Below are 17096 nucleotides of genomic sequence, written 5' to 3' on the forward strand. Positions count from 1 at the left end.
AGATCTATTTCCCCATCATCATATATATTTTCATATGTATATGCCTGTATTCAGACCTCTATAAATGCCCTTTGCCTCCTAGTTCTTTCCTCTAATTCCTTTTACTTTCCTCTTATCCCTCTATCATGTTCAGCCTTCATTTGGGTTTCAGTAATTCGTCTCGGTTACATTGCCTTTGATCAAGCCCTACCAGGAGGCTGCACATTTTTAAGAGAGCAGAAAGCCCATCTTTCTCCAGCTGGTGGGTTCTAACTGCTGACATTCCAGTGAGTAGCCCCACTGGGGCTCCGTGTACAAGTTAGTGACGTTCAGTACAGTTGTCATGTTGTGCAACCATCACCAGTACGCTGTCTGTTGCCCACTGTCTAGCACCATAAACAGAAACTGCTTCCTACACGATGCCTCCCTCTCCCCCTCGGTCCTGCTTGGTAACCTCTGGTCTCTGCACATTTGCCCAGTCTAGCTATTTCAAAGAAGGGTCTCACATTCCCTATTCAAGGCACAGATTCAGCGGGGCAATTACATCATGACTTCTCAACTCACCACTGCAAAGAAACAATTTGCACCCGAAAGCAGGCTTGAGCATTATTTCACACTCCACGGGATTTCCTTGAAGCAGACATACTTCCAGACACACGCGGTGTCCAGTCTGCTTCTGTTTACCCAGCCCAAGCTTTGATGCTGTCACCCAGCAAGTGACAGAACAGCCTGCCTCAACGACAGGAGCCCTATGTAAACGTGCAGGCACATGGCCCTCTGACCTGGTAGTTGACGGATGAAGGGTGAATGTGCACGTAGCCATCGTTCTTGGTGACAAACTTCAACTCTTCTGATTTTGGTTTCATTCTCACAGCTCCGATACTGGTCTTCTGAAATTTCCCTTCTGGGCTTTTCACCTACACAACAGGTATTGGTGAACACAGACACACGAGCATAAGATGTACTACATCGACAGAGCGCTCCCTGGCACTAAAACCATTCTTTGCTGAAGGGCGTTGCTGTTTCTTCCTTTTCTCATGTACTTGGTTCCTTTTGAAAACAGCCCATGCATTCTGCCACTCAGACACGTAGGTGCAGGGTAGCAGCTCTGAGCGAGCAGGCCACACAGCAGCATGTGGAGGAGGGAACACGCTGCTGCTCCCCTGGGTCTGCACTGACTGTCAGGTGCAGCTGATCTCCATGAGCAACACTGGCCGAGGGACAACATTCCCACTTACATTTCTTTAAACACACACACACACACACACACACACACACAATGAATAAACAGATGATTTCATTTGAAAACATTAATGAAATCTTCCACGTATACATGAATTATATACCTATATATTTTCAAAGATGGTAAATACATGCTTCATGTAGCAAATACATATTAGGAAAAAAGGTGAAAAAAAGATGTAATCCCATGATTAGGAAATACCTAGTATTAATATTTGATGAATAGAATTTTTGTTTTCTTTGCTAGGTAAGTTTATGTATACAGAGATAACCATACACATGTGCTATAAAAATATATGTATATATTCACAATACAGTTGGGTAATTCTTTTTACAACCTACTTTTAAAACCACCATTTTCCCATGTTGTTAAATATTTTCTAACGACAAAGTCTTTAATACCTACATGGTATCTGTTTAGACAATAGACTTCCTATCACTGCAAATTCAGATGGCCTGCCAGGAGGAGGAGGGGCACTCAAACATTCTTCTAGTGCTGTCTTCGTCCAGCACGTGCTATTTCCTAGTGATAAATCCCTAGGCATGACACTGCTTGCTGGAAAGGGTGGGTCTGCTTATATTCTCTCCACGAGTCACACCACATTTCTGAGGCTCATGAAAGCCCATTTAAAATTTACCAAATGTAAAAAATATTATTTCTTTGTTGGAAAGTATTATTTCTATTTCTGAAAGTAACATGAGCTATTTCTTTGTTGTTCTAACTTGCGTTTCTTCATCCTCGTAACAGTACATCGTTTCTCTGTGTGCGTACTGCCTGTTCCCTCCTGTTCTAGTTGTGGAGTGCTTCCACACATAGCCAGGTATTTTCACTCTTGGCTCAGTATCAAAATTATTAGTTACCTAAGATTTCTTCCACCACACCGATGGCTTGCATTTCTACATTTCAGGTCTCTGTATTTTTTTCCTGTTTCCTCAAATCTTTTTATTTTGAAATCATAGAGATTCATAGAAAGTTACCAATTTATAGGGTCCCTTGCACCCTCCCCTTCCGCTAGTGGTAAGACCTTAAATAACCAGAGTAGACTATCAAAACCAACGGACTGATATCAACATTTTTTTGAAAGTACATTTCAAACACATGCAAGTTCTATGTTGAAAGTGAACCACAATGTAAGCACAATGTAACCGATGCTAAGTGAGAATTTTTTTTAAATGAAGGCCTTGAGAAGTGATTTACTACTCTGCCCAATTCAAATTCTTCCCTGGTTTGAAATGGTTCCTTGTTAGGACTGAACATCAGAACTCAGGGAAAAGTCCGAGGGTGCAATTAGGCAGGATCCCTCTCCAGAGGACGGCCACGGTACTGATTCGTGTCATCTGCTCTCAGCTAATTTTTGGCCAGAGGGAATCTGGGGAAATGGAAACGGCGGGAGAATCAACCGCATGGCTAAGTGAGAAGGTCAGTTAAGCACATGCTGGCGGACTGAGTGGCCTCTATGCTCTTCTTAATTTCTGGCTTGTCTTAAAATGCCAGAAGGATTTTGAAGGCATTGCGCTTGATGTGATGCACACGCTAGGGAATGACACATCAGGCTGCTGCAGCGACAGGAAGGAGTGGAAATGAGCGCGGAGGAGATGCGACGAGGCAGCTCCTTACAAGCATGCTTCTCTTTCTGTTGATTAACGTGTAAATCTGAACCTACAGCCCTTGCCCACAGGTCGACAAGAAATGGGAGGATCCAGCAAAAATGTTTTGTTACCTGCACTACATTTGGATACAGAGCAGCACATAGAATTGCGGATATCAGCTTGGGGTTCTCAGCATTGGAGTTTGCCTGTAAGAGAATACAGCATTCATCTTAGTAGTAGTTTTGTCACGTCATGTGGCTACTTCTGTCTGTGTCCTGGGATTCACCAGTGTCTGTCAGTTGATCTCTATCTTAACAAAACATAAAAGGACAGTGGTTCCTACCATTTTTACTAGAAACAATGATTTCTTTCTAAGTCAACGATAAGTTACGGGGTCACATCCATACAAGATTCACTCCAAGGAGCTTTGCAGGGACCCAGAAAGACCTTCCTAGATCTAGGTCTCGGAAAAGCAGCTACAAAAGTAGGCTTGCTAAGGGTCAGAGGAGAAGTGCTAACTGCACTTAGAACAGGAGCACCAGGGCCACCACGAGGAAGTGGTCTTCCTACAGTTCACAGGATACAGCCTGGCTGGAACGAGCTAGGGCTGATTTGAGAACACATTATTTGGAGAGTTTTTCTTACTTCCTATGGATTTATCAAGAACCAGAATGACAATAAAAATACAAAAATTGCAACACCAGAAAAACGCTTCTGTCTATATTAATGACAGTTGACACTTAATTGTAGAAAGAAGATGATCAAGACGACCCCCAGGCCTTAGGTGACATCGAATGCTCACGTGCTGAGGAAAGAGACAGAAAGACCAAGATCTGCTGGGGAAAACCTTTAGGAGGTGCTCCACTTGGCAGCACACAAGGCCCCCGGTGAGACAGGGCCGCTGCTGCTTGTGTGTGCCACACCCTTTACCTCTTCTCCTGTGGTATCCAGCACACCATCTCCTTCGAGGGCCCTCTTCTCAATGTCCCGTGCTCTGAGGCCCTCCTTCACAAACCCTATATCTGATAACAGCTCAGTGAATTGTCGTTTGAGGCTGGCCATTTCCTGAAAGAGGAGAGGCATCGATTTCTTAATGAAGGTAAACGTAGTCTTCCCAGTGCGTGAGGAGAGAAACATCACTGCCGTGGACAGCACCGAGGTGGGTTCATCAACAGATCGGGGAGGACCTTGATGGGCATTTCCCAAAGGGCAGTTTTCATTTGGACACACCAACAGTGTGAAACGTTTACACACAACTTCAAAAGTGGCAGAAGAGTCCATCTTTTCTAGGCTAACTCTAGGTTACGCTTTTCCACACTTTTATTTTATTTTGGCTCAGTCTGATTTCCCAGGAAATTCCTAGGAGTTAAGCTTATTTAGTGTGGAAACCTGACTTAAAGCAAGTGCTGCACATTTCGGCCCCATTCCTCCTGGGGCCTAGAGCGAGAACAGCCCTCCCCAGCAGGCGCAGCTCTCTCCCCTGGCCCTCACCTTCTCCAGGAGCAGGGCCGCTGGTAGTGGTTTCAATGTAAACACCCCTTTTGAAGCTGAAGGAGCACTGGTGGCCCAGTGGTCAAGTGCTCGGCTGTGAGACTGAAGGTTGGCGGTTTCAGCCCACCCTGACTCCTGGGAGAAAGCTGGGGCAGTCTGTTCTCATAAAGATTCCAGCCTTGGAATGCTTGAGCCGGACTCAACAGCAGTATTTTTAGTGCCTTTCCTTTTTTTGTCTGTAGCTGGGCACAAATACAAGAAATCCAAAGCTCTTTGTCTTCTGGCTTCTGCTCAAATACAGGCTGAATATTAGACCACAGGGACGGAGCTGATCACTGAACTGAAATTAAGCACACCGTCCTGTCTCTCTTCAGGAGCCCTGGTGGTGTAGTGGGTTACGACTTGGGCTGCTAGCTACAAGGTCAGCAGTTTGAAACCACAAGCCCCTCCACAGGAAAGGTGAAGCTTTCTACTCGATAAAGATTTTATAGGTTTGGAAACCCACAAAGGCAGTTCTACCCTGTCCTACAGTATGAGTCAGTATCAACTCGATGGCGATGAGGGTTTTTTTGTTTTTGAGACCTATCTTGACAATAATTTAAATATTTTCTTGGCATGTCTCCCATCTACATGGATAACGCAGCAAATATAATAGGAGTTAAAGGTAGAAGCATTTTTATTTAATGACAAAGAGACGTGATTTTTTTTAAGCCTATAATCTGAGCTGGAGTTTAGTGGAAAGAGGGAACAGTTTGGTGGACCTCAGAGTTTACACCAAATCTATACATCCTGAGTGAAAAGAATAAATACACTTAGGTGGAACTGTGGGTGAGGCATTGAGCTGTTAAACCACAAGGGCCACAGTTCAAAGACAGTAACCATTCTTTCAGAGAAACCTGAGGCTGTCTGCGATTTACAGTCTCAGAAACCTAATATAGGATTGCTATGGGATTTTTGGATTTTATCATAATTTTACTTTAAAAATTGTAATGACTTGGGCAAATATTTATGATTGCACCCTACACTTAAGATACTTAAGATAAAAGGTTATCCACCCGACTGCAGATTCAAATCACTTGGTGGACTCAACAACGGCAGGAGCAGCTGCCAGATCCCTCAGTCCACCCAAGACGCAGACTGAATTGGCCTGGGGTAGAACCTATCCGTTCTCATTGGTTTTAAGCCTCCCCAAGGGACTCTAGTGCTCGGCCAGGGTTGAAGCTATGCCTCTCAACGAAACCACAGCTCTGCTGTCTTCTCAAAATGTCTCATGGAGTCTCCCTAACAGCAGAGGAATATGAGGCAAACACTGGGATGGTTTTGAGGTCTTTTATTTAATCACATATATATATAAATGTATACATAATTTTCTAATATGAATTGGCCTATAAAAATTTTTTTATTTAGACTAATGCATTTCAAACCTTAACATTCATATGACTCTCCTGGGGATTCTCATTTGTTGGTATGGGTGGTCTTCTACTCAAAAACTATCATAGAGACCCTATTAAACAGAGAATTGGCCCCTGTGAGTTCTTGTCACTGTTCCTTTGAGTAGAAAGCCTCTTCTTTCTCCTGAGGAGCAGCTGGTGATTTCAAACTGCTGACCTTGAGGTTAGCAGCCCAACTCACAACCCACTATAGCAAATAGGGCTCCACTTGGGTGGTCTTACTTTACCTTAAATAACTATATTCACTTGTTCATGTATTTATTCTATGAATCCTTAATGACTACCAACTACATGCACTGGGGATCCGGTGGGGAATAGAAGCAAGCTTCTGCTCTGAACTAGTTTATAAAATGGAGAGAGATAAATAGATATCAGGTACTGACTACTAAGAAGAATGTTCATGTTTCAACACTCCACAAGATATCAATGTTTTAATATGAAAATAAAGTTCATCTCCTCCCCTAGCCCTGAAATCTTTGAGTGAAACAGATCCTTTGCTAATCTACACAGCATGCTTATTTGGTGTCTACTAGCAGTTTGTAAAGAACATCATTACAACAGGAGACAGAAGGCCTGTCCACTTTGATGCAGAAGATAGTAAACCTTTGTCTCTCTTGTATACTCATTAATTAAAGTGACCAGATGTCCCGCTTTTGGTGGGACAGTCCCGATTTTTAACAATTTTTCCCGTGTTCCATGGCATTTTAGAAAAGTCCCGATTTTTGGAAAGAATGCACGACAAGCTAGGGTATATGGTTTTCGGCTGCCATGTGGCTATTTCACCAGGATATGAGTTTTATTAATGGTGTCCCGCTTTATCAATGTTAAAATCTGGTCACCTTATCATTAATGGATCTGCAGTAGCTTCTGACAGACATAAGAATAATTAACAAAGAAACTCTGGTTCAGGAGTCCTTTGGTTTCTGGGAAAAGAGAGGTGATAGGGGATGGCATAAAACTCTGTGAGGTCTGATGAAAGTGTTGTTCCTTTTCTCCCTAATTATGTACATGCCTATAATAAACAGTTTTGTATACACTTTACAGGGCTTACACACCTAGGTTAACAATAATGCCTGGCAGAAGTATAGAAACATGTGACTTTCAGGGGCCTCTCCTCCATTCCAGTAGACATAACTTCCCGGATAAGAGGACAAATGGGATCGGCTGATGATTCACTACAGAAGGCTTGATCTCAGACTCTAGGAGCCGTTGTCCAAGTCCCACAAATAACGTTTTCAATGCAAAGACAGGGCAAGTGAGACAGAGTGGCAATACCCCCTCACCAGCCCCCACCCCCCAGCTTCTACAACAGAAAAGGAATGATAACCACCTGCCGCAGAAAGGACTCACCTGGAGCACCCTTCCTGACAAGAAGTTCTGTCTGCAGTAATTGTAACTTGCACGCATACCTTCTTTTGTACTTAGCTGCCATCCCTAGATTTTGGAGAAAATCAAACAGAACTTACTCGGTTTTCAGATTCAAGCCCGGCAACAGACCTCAGTGATTAGGTTATGGACTTACTTTATATGCTCGGAGAAGGGCCAGGTAATCACTGTTTGCGAAGGCAAATTCCAGCTTTTTCTGGTTAGCTTCCTCTTTCTTGTCCCAGGGAGACACCTAAACAAGGAAAGGCAGAATTGAAGGCCACCTGGGATCCTTGGCTTTCTCCTGCTGTCGCAAGGTGCAGGGCGTAAGCATTTTATGTGGCACCAGAATCCTCAGAGAGGGGCTGAGTAAAGACATCTAATAATCTGATGAGACTCCTGGTCACCCTGATGGCACCAAAGTGCCACTCTGATCTGAAATTTGAGATTTCGGATCTGTATTTAACAGATTTTTGTTTATCTTTTATACGTGAGTCACCCCTGCTTCTGTACTCACAACTATGCTTGCCTCCTTTTTTACAAAATGTTTGTGGCCCCTTTTCCTAACACATGTCTAAGGTTGACAGAGCACTGAGTTCCCGAGGTTTCTGCCGCTCACCCCCACCTCCACCCCACGCCACACCTGACTGCTCCATTCTGACGCTTCTCTGCTCTCCCGGGCCTCTGCGGACTCCAGCATGAGGTGCAATAGAGCTCTTACAGCTGAACCAGCGCCCTGCCTGTTAACACCAATCGTAGGACCTTTATCTGATTTTCCTTTACTTGAATAACTCAAAGCTAACACAACAACAAAAACCTTTTCTTTTCTGCTTCTTTACATAGAAGTAAAGTTGATTTCCTTGAAAGAAGGCCAGCAGGGAAAGGACTCCATGTGGGAGATGAGTATCATGTTGACAGGGGCTCAGATGACCTAGGCAATTCTAATGAAGTCGCTCAGTTTTCCAGTAGAAGAGGTCTAGGTGAGCTGAGAAACGGACGAGGTGAGGTCCGGCTCTCCCACTGATACCATCGCCCGCCTTCAGGACCTTGGGTTTCTCCTCTGTGGTTCAGTGAGGGAGGTGGACTAAGGCCTTTTTTTTGCAGACCTGTGAGTTTACAATTCTATGAAGTAAAAACATTAGCAGTAAAGAAAAAGTTACACGCATATATCTCCATAGCTAAGGAGCCTTCGTAGTTGCAGTGGTTAAAGCAAAAGGTTGGGGTTCAAACCCACCAAGCAGCTCCAGTGGTGAAAAGATCTGGAGACCTGTGTCCATGACGATTACATCCTAGGGAACATGGAGGGGCAGTTATGCTTAGTCACGGGGGTGGGGTGAAGGTGGCTAGAAGTAAGAATCTTCTTCACGTTACAGGAGGACTTCTCTACCTATGAAGAGAGGCCATGGTAAAATGAAGGCAGGATGGTCCCAGGGGGTATAAAAATGTATTGATCATGTCCCCTGCCCCACCAGATTCAAATAAACTCTTTTATCTAAGGCAGTGGGATAGAATGACCCTTTCATAGAGGTCACCTACAACCATCAGAAAACACACATTTCTGATGGTCTTAGGAACCGAGACACCACTCCTCTATCCGTCTCCAGGCGGGTCTGCCCACATGCAGACACCCTCACTTACGAGTACCTGGCGTGATGACATCATCACGCCAACCCCGTCACATATAGCCCTACAAATACAAGTGTATGTGGCAGGGTTGGTGCCATAATGTACTTAGGCAGATCAGTCACACGTGTCGAGAGCAGCTACTGTGTTGAAGGCACCTGCTCTGTTAGCAGCAGCTACTGTGTTGAAAGCAGCCATATTGGAGGTAAACCGACACTTCACCAATTATAATTACTGGGTAAATATAAAATCATGTACTGTAAAATCATCAACTACTGCAAAAAAAAATCTGTACCATGGGAACTTAATCTGGATGCTGACTGGGCTTTTTATATTCAGCTGTGGTTGATATGAATATTGCCCCCTTGTGATAATTATGAAGTAGCAACAAAAATAATTTTATGTCAACCAGAACCAGAAAACACTCCCAAAGGTCAACAAACAGACCTTGAACTATTTATAGGCCTTTCTTTTTTTGTCGTTGGTTTTTTGTTGTTTTGTTTTCTTTAGTTGCTTTGTTTTGCTCTGTTAGTTTTTTGTGCATATTATTATCTCTGCAGGTCTATCTAGATAAGATAGGCGGGATAAACAATCTGGAAGAGAAAACAACGGGACCAACAGTTCAGAGGGGACATGGGAGAGGGAGAGGCAGGGGAAAGGAAGTCGGTGTTAAACCCAGGGACAAGGGAACAAGTAATCCAAAAAACGGTGGCGAAGAGGGTGTAAGAGGCCTGGTAGGGCTTGATCAAGGTTAATGCAACCAAGAGGAATTACTGAGGGTGAGTGCGGAATGGGGACCCAAAACCCATCTGTAGGCAACTGGAGATCCCCTTACAGAAGGGTCGTGGGGAGACAAGCCAGTCAGGGCGCAGTATAGCACTGATGAAACATACAACTTTTCTCTAGTTCTTTAATGCTTCCTCCTCCCCACTATCATGATCTCAATTCTACCTTACAAATCTGGCTAGACCAGAGGATGTATATACAGATAGGAACTGGAAACACAGGGAATCCAGGCAGATGATCCCTTCAGGATCAGTGGTGAGAATGGCGATACTGGGAGGATAGAGGGAGGGTGAGTGGAAAGGGGGAACCGATTATAGGGATCTACATATAACCTCCTCCCTGGGGGATGGATAACAGGAAAGTGGGTGAAGGGAGACGTTGGACAGTGTAAGACATGACAAAATAATAATTTATAAATTATCAAGGGTTCATGAGGGAGGGGGAAGCAGGGAGGAAAGGGGGGAAAATGAGAAGCTGATGCCAGGGGCTTACATAGAGAGCAAATGTTTTGAGAATGATGAGGGTAACGAATGTACAAATGTGCTTTATACAATTTATGTATGTATGGACTGTGATAAGAGTTGTATGAGCCCCCAATAAAATGATTAAAAAAAAACACCCAAAAAACCCCTCAGAGCCAATAGTGAGAGGAGTGATACCAGGAGGGTAAGAGAAAGGTGGGGGAGAAAGTAGGAACCGATCACAATGATCTACATATAACCCCCTACCTGGGGGATGGACAACAGAAAATGGGTGAAGTGAGACATCGAATAGTGTAAGACATAACAAAATAATTTATAAATTATCAAGAGTTTTGGAGGGAGGGTAGGAGGGGAAAAATGAGGAGCTGATACCAAGGGGATCAAGTAGAAAGCAAATATTTTGAGAATGATGATGGCAACAAATGTACAAATGTGTTCGACACAATGGATGGATGTTTGGATTGTGATGAGTTGTATGAGCCCCCAATAAAATTATTTTTTTAAATAATAAAATAATTTTATGGTTGGGGGGGGTCACAACATGAGGAACTTTATTAAAGGGCCGCTGCATTAGGAAGGTTGAGAACCACTAATGATCTAAGGGGTAAATGCCATCCATGCTAGCTTTTGCTCAGCATTGGAGTATGTTGATGAATTCAAGGATTCCTGTCTTGCTGGAAACTGAATTGTAAAAATAGAAACAGAAGGGGAGAAGAAGAGAAAATGAAGAAGCTAATCGATGACACTGGGAGTGTGTGTTTGTGGCACCCAGGCAGAGAGAAAGCCCAGGAGAGGTGATCTGCACTGCTTCCACTTCACTAAGCTAATGTGACCACTCCTCAGCTGGTTAGTGGGAGACTAGCTGATTCCCAAGTGCTTTCTATCAGTCCCTCGGGGGTCCCCACAAGCGCCTCCTTTTGTTTGGGTTTGTAAATGTCCTTTCTTTTCTTGCTTCTGGGTGCTCTTTTGCTTTTTAATCCTGCATGTCTCCTCCTTGAAGTCAACACATTTAGCTGGCTTGAATCAAGATTTAAAAAAACACAACAATCAGGTCATTCATCGAGTTTCAGGTGAAACCACATAGCAGAGAACATGCCCGTTTAACATTTTTTTTTAACACAAATTGCTCAATGACACTGGTTAGTTTTCACAATGTGTCACCATTCTTTGATGGATCTGGTTTCCCCTCCCTCCCCCTCTGTCTTCTCATCTTTGCAGCTGTTTGGTCTCATGTTGTGTAAGGGCGCACATTACTCCTGGGTGATGTTATTTATCAGCCATCTTATTATTGACTGTGAAAAGTGGCCCCCAGAGATGGCATGAGTTCCAAGTTCAAAGGTTATCTAAAGGCGACAGTCTCAGGGGCTCTTCTAGTTTCTACTGATTCAGTAAGTTTCTTGCTCTTTAAAGCCATGCTGGGGCATCTTTTGCTCATTTGCATCTTCTGATTTTTCTAGAGCAGGCAAATATCATATAGAAAGAGATCATTTTAATCATGTAGATGCTAGTTCTTCATTTTTATTTGGGATGTGGACCTCTTTGAAGACCAGATGAAAGTTATGTACAGTCTGCCCTGAAAAACCCACAGAAAGCACAGGAGAACATTTTTTAAGGGGCTCACACACCCGCTTAGAGACCCAGGGGCCTGGGGTTTAGATGAAAGCTGTTTACTTACAAAAGGAGCCTTAAAGGCCAAACTGGCAGCAATGGTGAGAGCAGGATCCAGACAGCGGAAGATGGACCCAAACAGCATCAGTTTGCCGATCCTCACATCCACGGGCAGAGAGGCCAAGTGGTACCCCAGGGGGGTCAACTTTTCATCTTGGGTCAGTGCTCCCAAGTCTCGCAACCGCATTTTGGATGCTCGGAGGGACTCCGCGTGTGGAGGTTCAATGAGCCGGGCGAACACAGACTGGAGGGGATGGGCACTAAACATCTCTAAAATTTTAATTCTGAACAAAGAAAACACCAGAAATAATGTGCTAGTCTTATTCCCAGGGAACTGACACAGAAGAGCAAGACAGGATTTTTGTGAATGAAAATTAACTCCCCAGAAATATGATTTTATAAATTGACAATGCTAGTATGAATATTTTATTTTTTAAAATGTCTTAGGCCGATGGCAATGTACAAATATGCTTGACACAATGGATGGATGGATGGAGTGTGATAAGAGTTGTACGAGTCCCCAATAAAATGATAAAAAGAAAACTGTCTTATGCCATCTAGTTCTCCTAGCAATAAACTACTGACACACTTACAGATTCTAAGAATTTTCCAGGCTCAGAATAAAATCTTCTCTTTAACCTTTCAAAATGGTTCCTTTCATACCAAAACAAACCAAAAATCCGAGCCCAGTCCCATCGTGTTGATTCTCTGGGCAACTCTACACAGGGTTTCTGAGGCTGTGAATCGTTACAGGAGCAGACAGCCCGATTTTCTCCTGTAGCAGTGGGTTCAAATTATGAAATAAAACTCAAATGAATCATTTACTGTTTCACAGCTGAACTTCCCGTTATCGTTCATGAAATGAATCTGCTTTCTGCCTTGCGATAGCTCTTGAGAACTACTGTCTTACACAACTTCCAGCTTTTGCAGGTTTTACTGTATAAAATTTTATCTATTTTAGTTATTTCGTTTTTCAGATGTCGACCTTTGTACATGCTGTAGGAGTTGGAATGCTACCCACAAGACTACAGTTTGAACTCACCAGCCGCTCTGAAGGGGCAAGATGAGACCATCTGTTTCCAGGAAGATTTGCAGCCTCGGACACCCACAGGGGCGGGTCTACTATTCTGTAGTTTCATTAAGAACTGGAATCAACTCGATGGCAGTGAGGTTTATGTTTTTGAGTATTTCTATTCGAAATTTTGAGTATTTCTTTTAGTTTGGATTACTTTCCTGATTCACTTTGTAATTTTTTCCTCAACAGTTTTATTGGCTTCTAATTTACCTATCATACAACTCAACCATTCCATCACATTAAGAAGAGTTGTACAATCACATATATGTATTCTTAAGCTCGACTGTAGGGCCATCATCCTCTGCAATGTAAGATGTCTTTTGAGGAAAAAGTTAGCAAGAACAGTGAAGACAACACTGAAGATCTTTTTGTTGGTAAATAAATGGTTTCATCCACGGCCACACTTAACAACAGCTTGATTAGGTAAAAGAAACACCTGGGACCTTAATAGGCGGGGAACATTCAGACCCTCTGGAAGGAGCGTACCTCAGACACAGCTGCTCCAACGGCACTCTCTGTATTTCTGGCAGCTGCTGCTTTAGCAGCTGGTGGCTGTAGTGATGGCTGGTGAATAAGTGGAAGCAGACCCCAGAAGCAACACGGCCGGCTCGGCCTTTCCTTTGTAGGGCATTAGCCTGAGACACAAAAGTGTCCTCCAGACTCTCCATACCTTTGCTTGCATCATATCTATAAAGAGATAAAACATGTGAAAAAGAGAGTTAGTTTACAAATAGGTGTCCAAGCCTCTATCTGACATGGGCAGAACAGAACCACCACCAGGAAGACATAGGCCCTGGGCGTCCTGGGATCCCAGAGCCCCGGGGAGGTGCCAAGTGCTGGTGTTACACGGTAGCCAGTGCCAGCAGTTTCTTTATTCAAATGTGCTTTCTTCAAACAAGTGTGCAAGCACAATGCAAAAAGAGGAAGAATAATTTTTAAAATTATATTATTAGGGGCTCATGCAATTCATCACAATCCAGACATCCATCCATTGCGTCAAGCACATTTGCACATCTGCCGCTATCATCTTCAAAATTCTCTTTCTACCCGAGCTCCGCGGAGGAATAATTTCTTGCTTTCCAGGAAACCCTTACATTGAGTTTAAGACTCAAGGTCTTAGCTACAGAATCGCTCACACATCCACATCGAGGTCTCATAAAGCACCCCATCCCCACCCCCGCAGGAAGCATGGGCCCAACAGCAGCAGACACTAGCAGCCTCTTTGGCCCCGCTTCCATCAGCAAAAGAGAATACCTCTTTTCTTTCATTTTCCCAGAATCGATGACATAGACCACATCATCAATGGTTATGGATGTCTCGGCAATATTGGTGGAAATGATGATCTTAGTCACACCGACAGGAGGCTTTACAAACACAGCCTGCTGCTCTTCGCTGGACAGAGATGAATGAAGCGGATGAATCACACATCTGGAAAGACAGAAAAGGCACAGCAGGTTTTCTAGTACAGAGCACTGACACTGGATCTCTGTGGGTGACTTTGTATTCAAATTATCAGACTGTGAAGTGTCAGCGCCTTCTCTATAACCGGAGCTCGGGGCTGCCCTATCAATACAACTCCTCGGAACCCCACAGCACTCAGTAGAAATGACTCAATATAGTTCCCGCGGCTGCACACCTTATTTAGTGAGGCTTATGGAAATAGGCTGCCCCGTCGTCCCCCTAAGGGAGCAGCAACTGATGGGTTTGAGGGAGCCACCTTCTGGTGTATAGGCCAACGCTTAACCCACTATGCCACAGGTCTCCTTTCTCAAGGCTTAGACCTTCTAAGTGGGACGACTCTTTCTGATCTTTACAAAAGATTCACTCTGTTCTCTGAAGTCAGCCTGGCACCTCTGTGAGGCCGCGGTCTTGGGCGCACTAGCTGCGCAGCTCTCCTCTGATGCACGCATGGTCAGAAGCAACAGGAGCGGGCTCACTGGCAGGGGCGTTTTGATCAACCAATCGCATCATCCTGGGAAACATATTGGTGTGTAATTCAAACAAAAGGAATACAGAGCTAAGATTCTATAATTAACAAGCCTAGAGTCAACTAACCAACAAAGAGCTATTTCTTTTTCTTGACCTTTAAATCCAGAGAAAGAGGTAGAGGCGGTGATATTAACTATGAAATGACATGCCCATAGTTCTGGGGGCTGTTCATCCGTCAAACACTTTTCCTTTTAAGTATGAAGATATACTCAGAAGGTCTTCCTATTGGGATAGGAGCCACTGAATTTTGTTTCTTTAAAAGTGGTAGTGATCTTTCTATGTTGTTACTAACAAATGGCCTTCTCCACACCTGCAAGCTCCTGACAACAGCAATCATAAGCGAGTTTGCTGACTTGGTATGCCAAGCAGAGAGAAAATATTGCCACTTTTTAATGGCAGGGAAGTAAGTGATTTTCCAGGGCAAATGTGATTTCTACACCAGTGGGCATAAACAAACATATTCTTGGGTCTTAAGAGGGCACTGGCTGTAAGTGAAAGCACTCGGGTCACTGCAGCAGATGGACGCCGGCAGCTTACTGAGCACTGCGCCTGTTGTTGAAGAGAGGATTTGATTGTAGCTGTTCGTAAAGCATCTTGATTTCAGCCAGTCCCGGTAAAAACACAAGTATAGCACCTGGGTATATAAGAGAAATCAAATTGAAAGAGACAAAAAGGGAAAAAACAATATAAAAGAGAAAGGTAATTTCAAAAATTAAAAAAAGAAACAAAAACGTGTTAATCCGAGCATCTAAAAAAAAATTTGATTGGGGGCTCTTTCAGCTTTTATAACAATCCATACCGCAATTGTATCAAGCACATTTATACATATGTTGACACCATCCTTTTCAACACATTTTCTTTCACATTTTCTATTTGAGCCCTTGGTATGAGCTGCTCATTTTTTACCTCCTTCCCCCACCCTCTCACCCTCATGAACCTGTGTTATTATTTTCATATTTTACACCATGCACTGTCTCCCTTCACCCATGTTTCTGTTGTTCGTCACCCTGGTGGTAGTGGTGGTGTTATACGTTGATTGAGCATTGAGATCTGTTCCCCCTTTCTCCCCTCACCTTCCCCCTACCCTCATAGTACCACTATTCCCATTATTGTTTCTGAGGGGTTTATTTTTCCTGGATTCCATGTGTCAAGAGCGCTTATCTGTATCAGTCAGTGTACATGGTCTGTTCTAGCTGGATTTATAAGAACTGGGGCCATGATAGTGGGGGGGAGGAAGCATTAAAGAACTAGAGGAATGTTGTATGTTTCATCAGTGCTATACTGCATCCAATCTGACTCATCCTTCCTTGTGACCCTTCTGTAAGGGGATGTCCAATTGTCTACAGATGGGCTTTGGGCCTCCACTCCACACACCCCCTCCTCATTTCCATCGATATGATTGTTTTGGTCTTCTGATATCTAATCCTCTTGACACCTCATGATCACACAGGCTGGTGTGCTTATTCCATGTGGACTTTGTTGCTTCCCAGCTAAATGGCCGCTTATCTTCAGGCACTGTATCTTTTAATAGCTGGGCCCCATCAACTTTCTTCACCACATTTGCTTATGCACCCATTTTGTCCTCAGGGATTGTGTTAAGAAGGTGAACATCCCCCCCCCACCCAGAAGAATTTATTTCAAAGGACGGCATTGAATCTGCAGCTCTGGGAGAGGGACATATCTGTTGGGAACACACAGGAGCAGATGAAGGGGGAGGAAGAGAGAGTGGAGCACATCCTGGCCCACCAGGCCTAGAGGATGATGTTCCCAATTAGAGCAGCCAGTCTAGAGAGGACCACATGGCCGGCCCCACTATGAGACATGATGTCCCTCACTGACCAATAGCCCTTCAGGGGACAACACCGGAGACACAGTGTGGGAATTGCGCCCGATCTGATCCTGCCATACTGAGGCAAAACACTAAGGGGGTGCAACAGAGCAGCAAGGGAAAGGAGCGGCAAGGTTCCCATGGAATGCTGAAGGTGGACTTTGGGGCCAGGGCGTGGTGCCCCAACAGACTGTACTGGAAAACACTCCTAAAGGCCAAAAAACAGTCCTTGAACTAACTATAAGCTTTTCTTTCTTGTTGTGTTTTGTTTTGCTTTTTGTCATTGGTTTGTTGTTGTTGTTTTATTGTATATTATTGCTTGGTTTTGCTCTGTCTTGTTTTTGTGCATGTTCTCTACGCAGGTTTGTCAAATTAGATAGGCTGGATGAACCATCTGGAGGAGAAAACAATGGGACCGACAGTTCTGGGGGGGACATGGGAGAGGGGGAGGTGGGGGGAAAGGTAGTGGTGTTAACAAACCCAGGGACAAGGGAACAACAAGTGATCCAAATTGGTGGTGAGGAGGG

At 44.0% G+C, this 17096-nt stretch overlaps 1 protein-coding gene across 1 annotated transcript in view; it reads right to left on the reverse strand.

Annotated features, from left to right (window-relative positions):
• DHX57 (DExH-box helicase 57) overlaps positions 1–17096 on the reverse strand; it is a 68972-nt gene that overhangs the window by 9151 nt on the left and 42725 nt on the right. The window contains 9 exon segments of the mRNA XM_004711121.2: positions 762–896; positions 2943–3017; positions 3742–3876; positions 7104–7187; positions 7276–7371; positions 11685–11961; positions 13239–13439; positions 14007–14180; positions 15279–15375. Coding sequence (XP_004711178.1) covers positions 762–896; positions 2943–3017; positions 3742–3876; positions 7104–7187; positions 7276–7371; positions 11685–11961; positions 13239–13439; positions 14007–14180; positions 15279–15375 — 1274 coding nt within the window.

This window comes from Echinops telfairi, unplaced genomic scaffold, assembly GCF_000313985.2.
Source record: "Echinops telfairi isolate 266 unplaced genomic scaffold, ASM31398v2 ScPeMD7_10;HRSCAF=50, whole genome shotgun sequence".
Classification (NCBI taxonomy): Eukaryota; Metazoa; Chordata; class Mammalia; order Afrosoricida; family Tenrecidae; genus Echinops; species Echinops telfairi.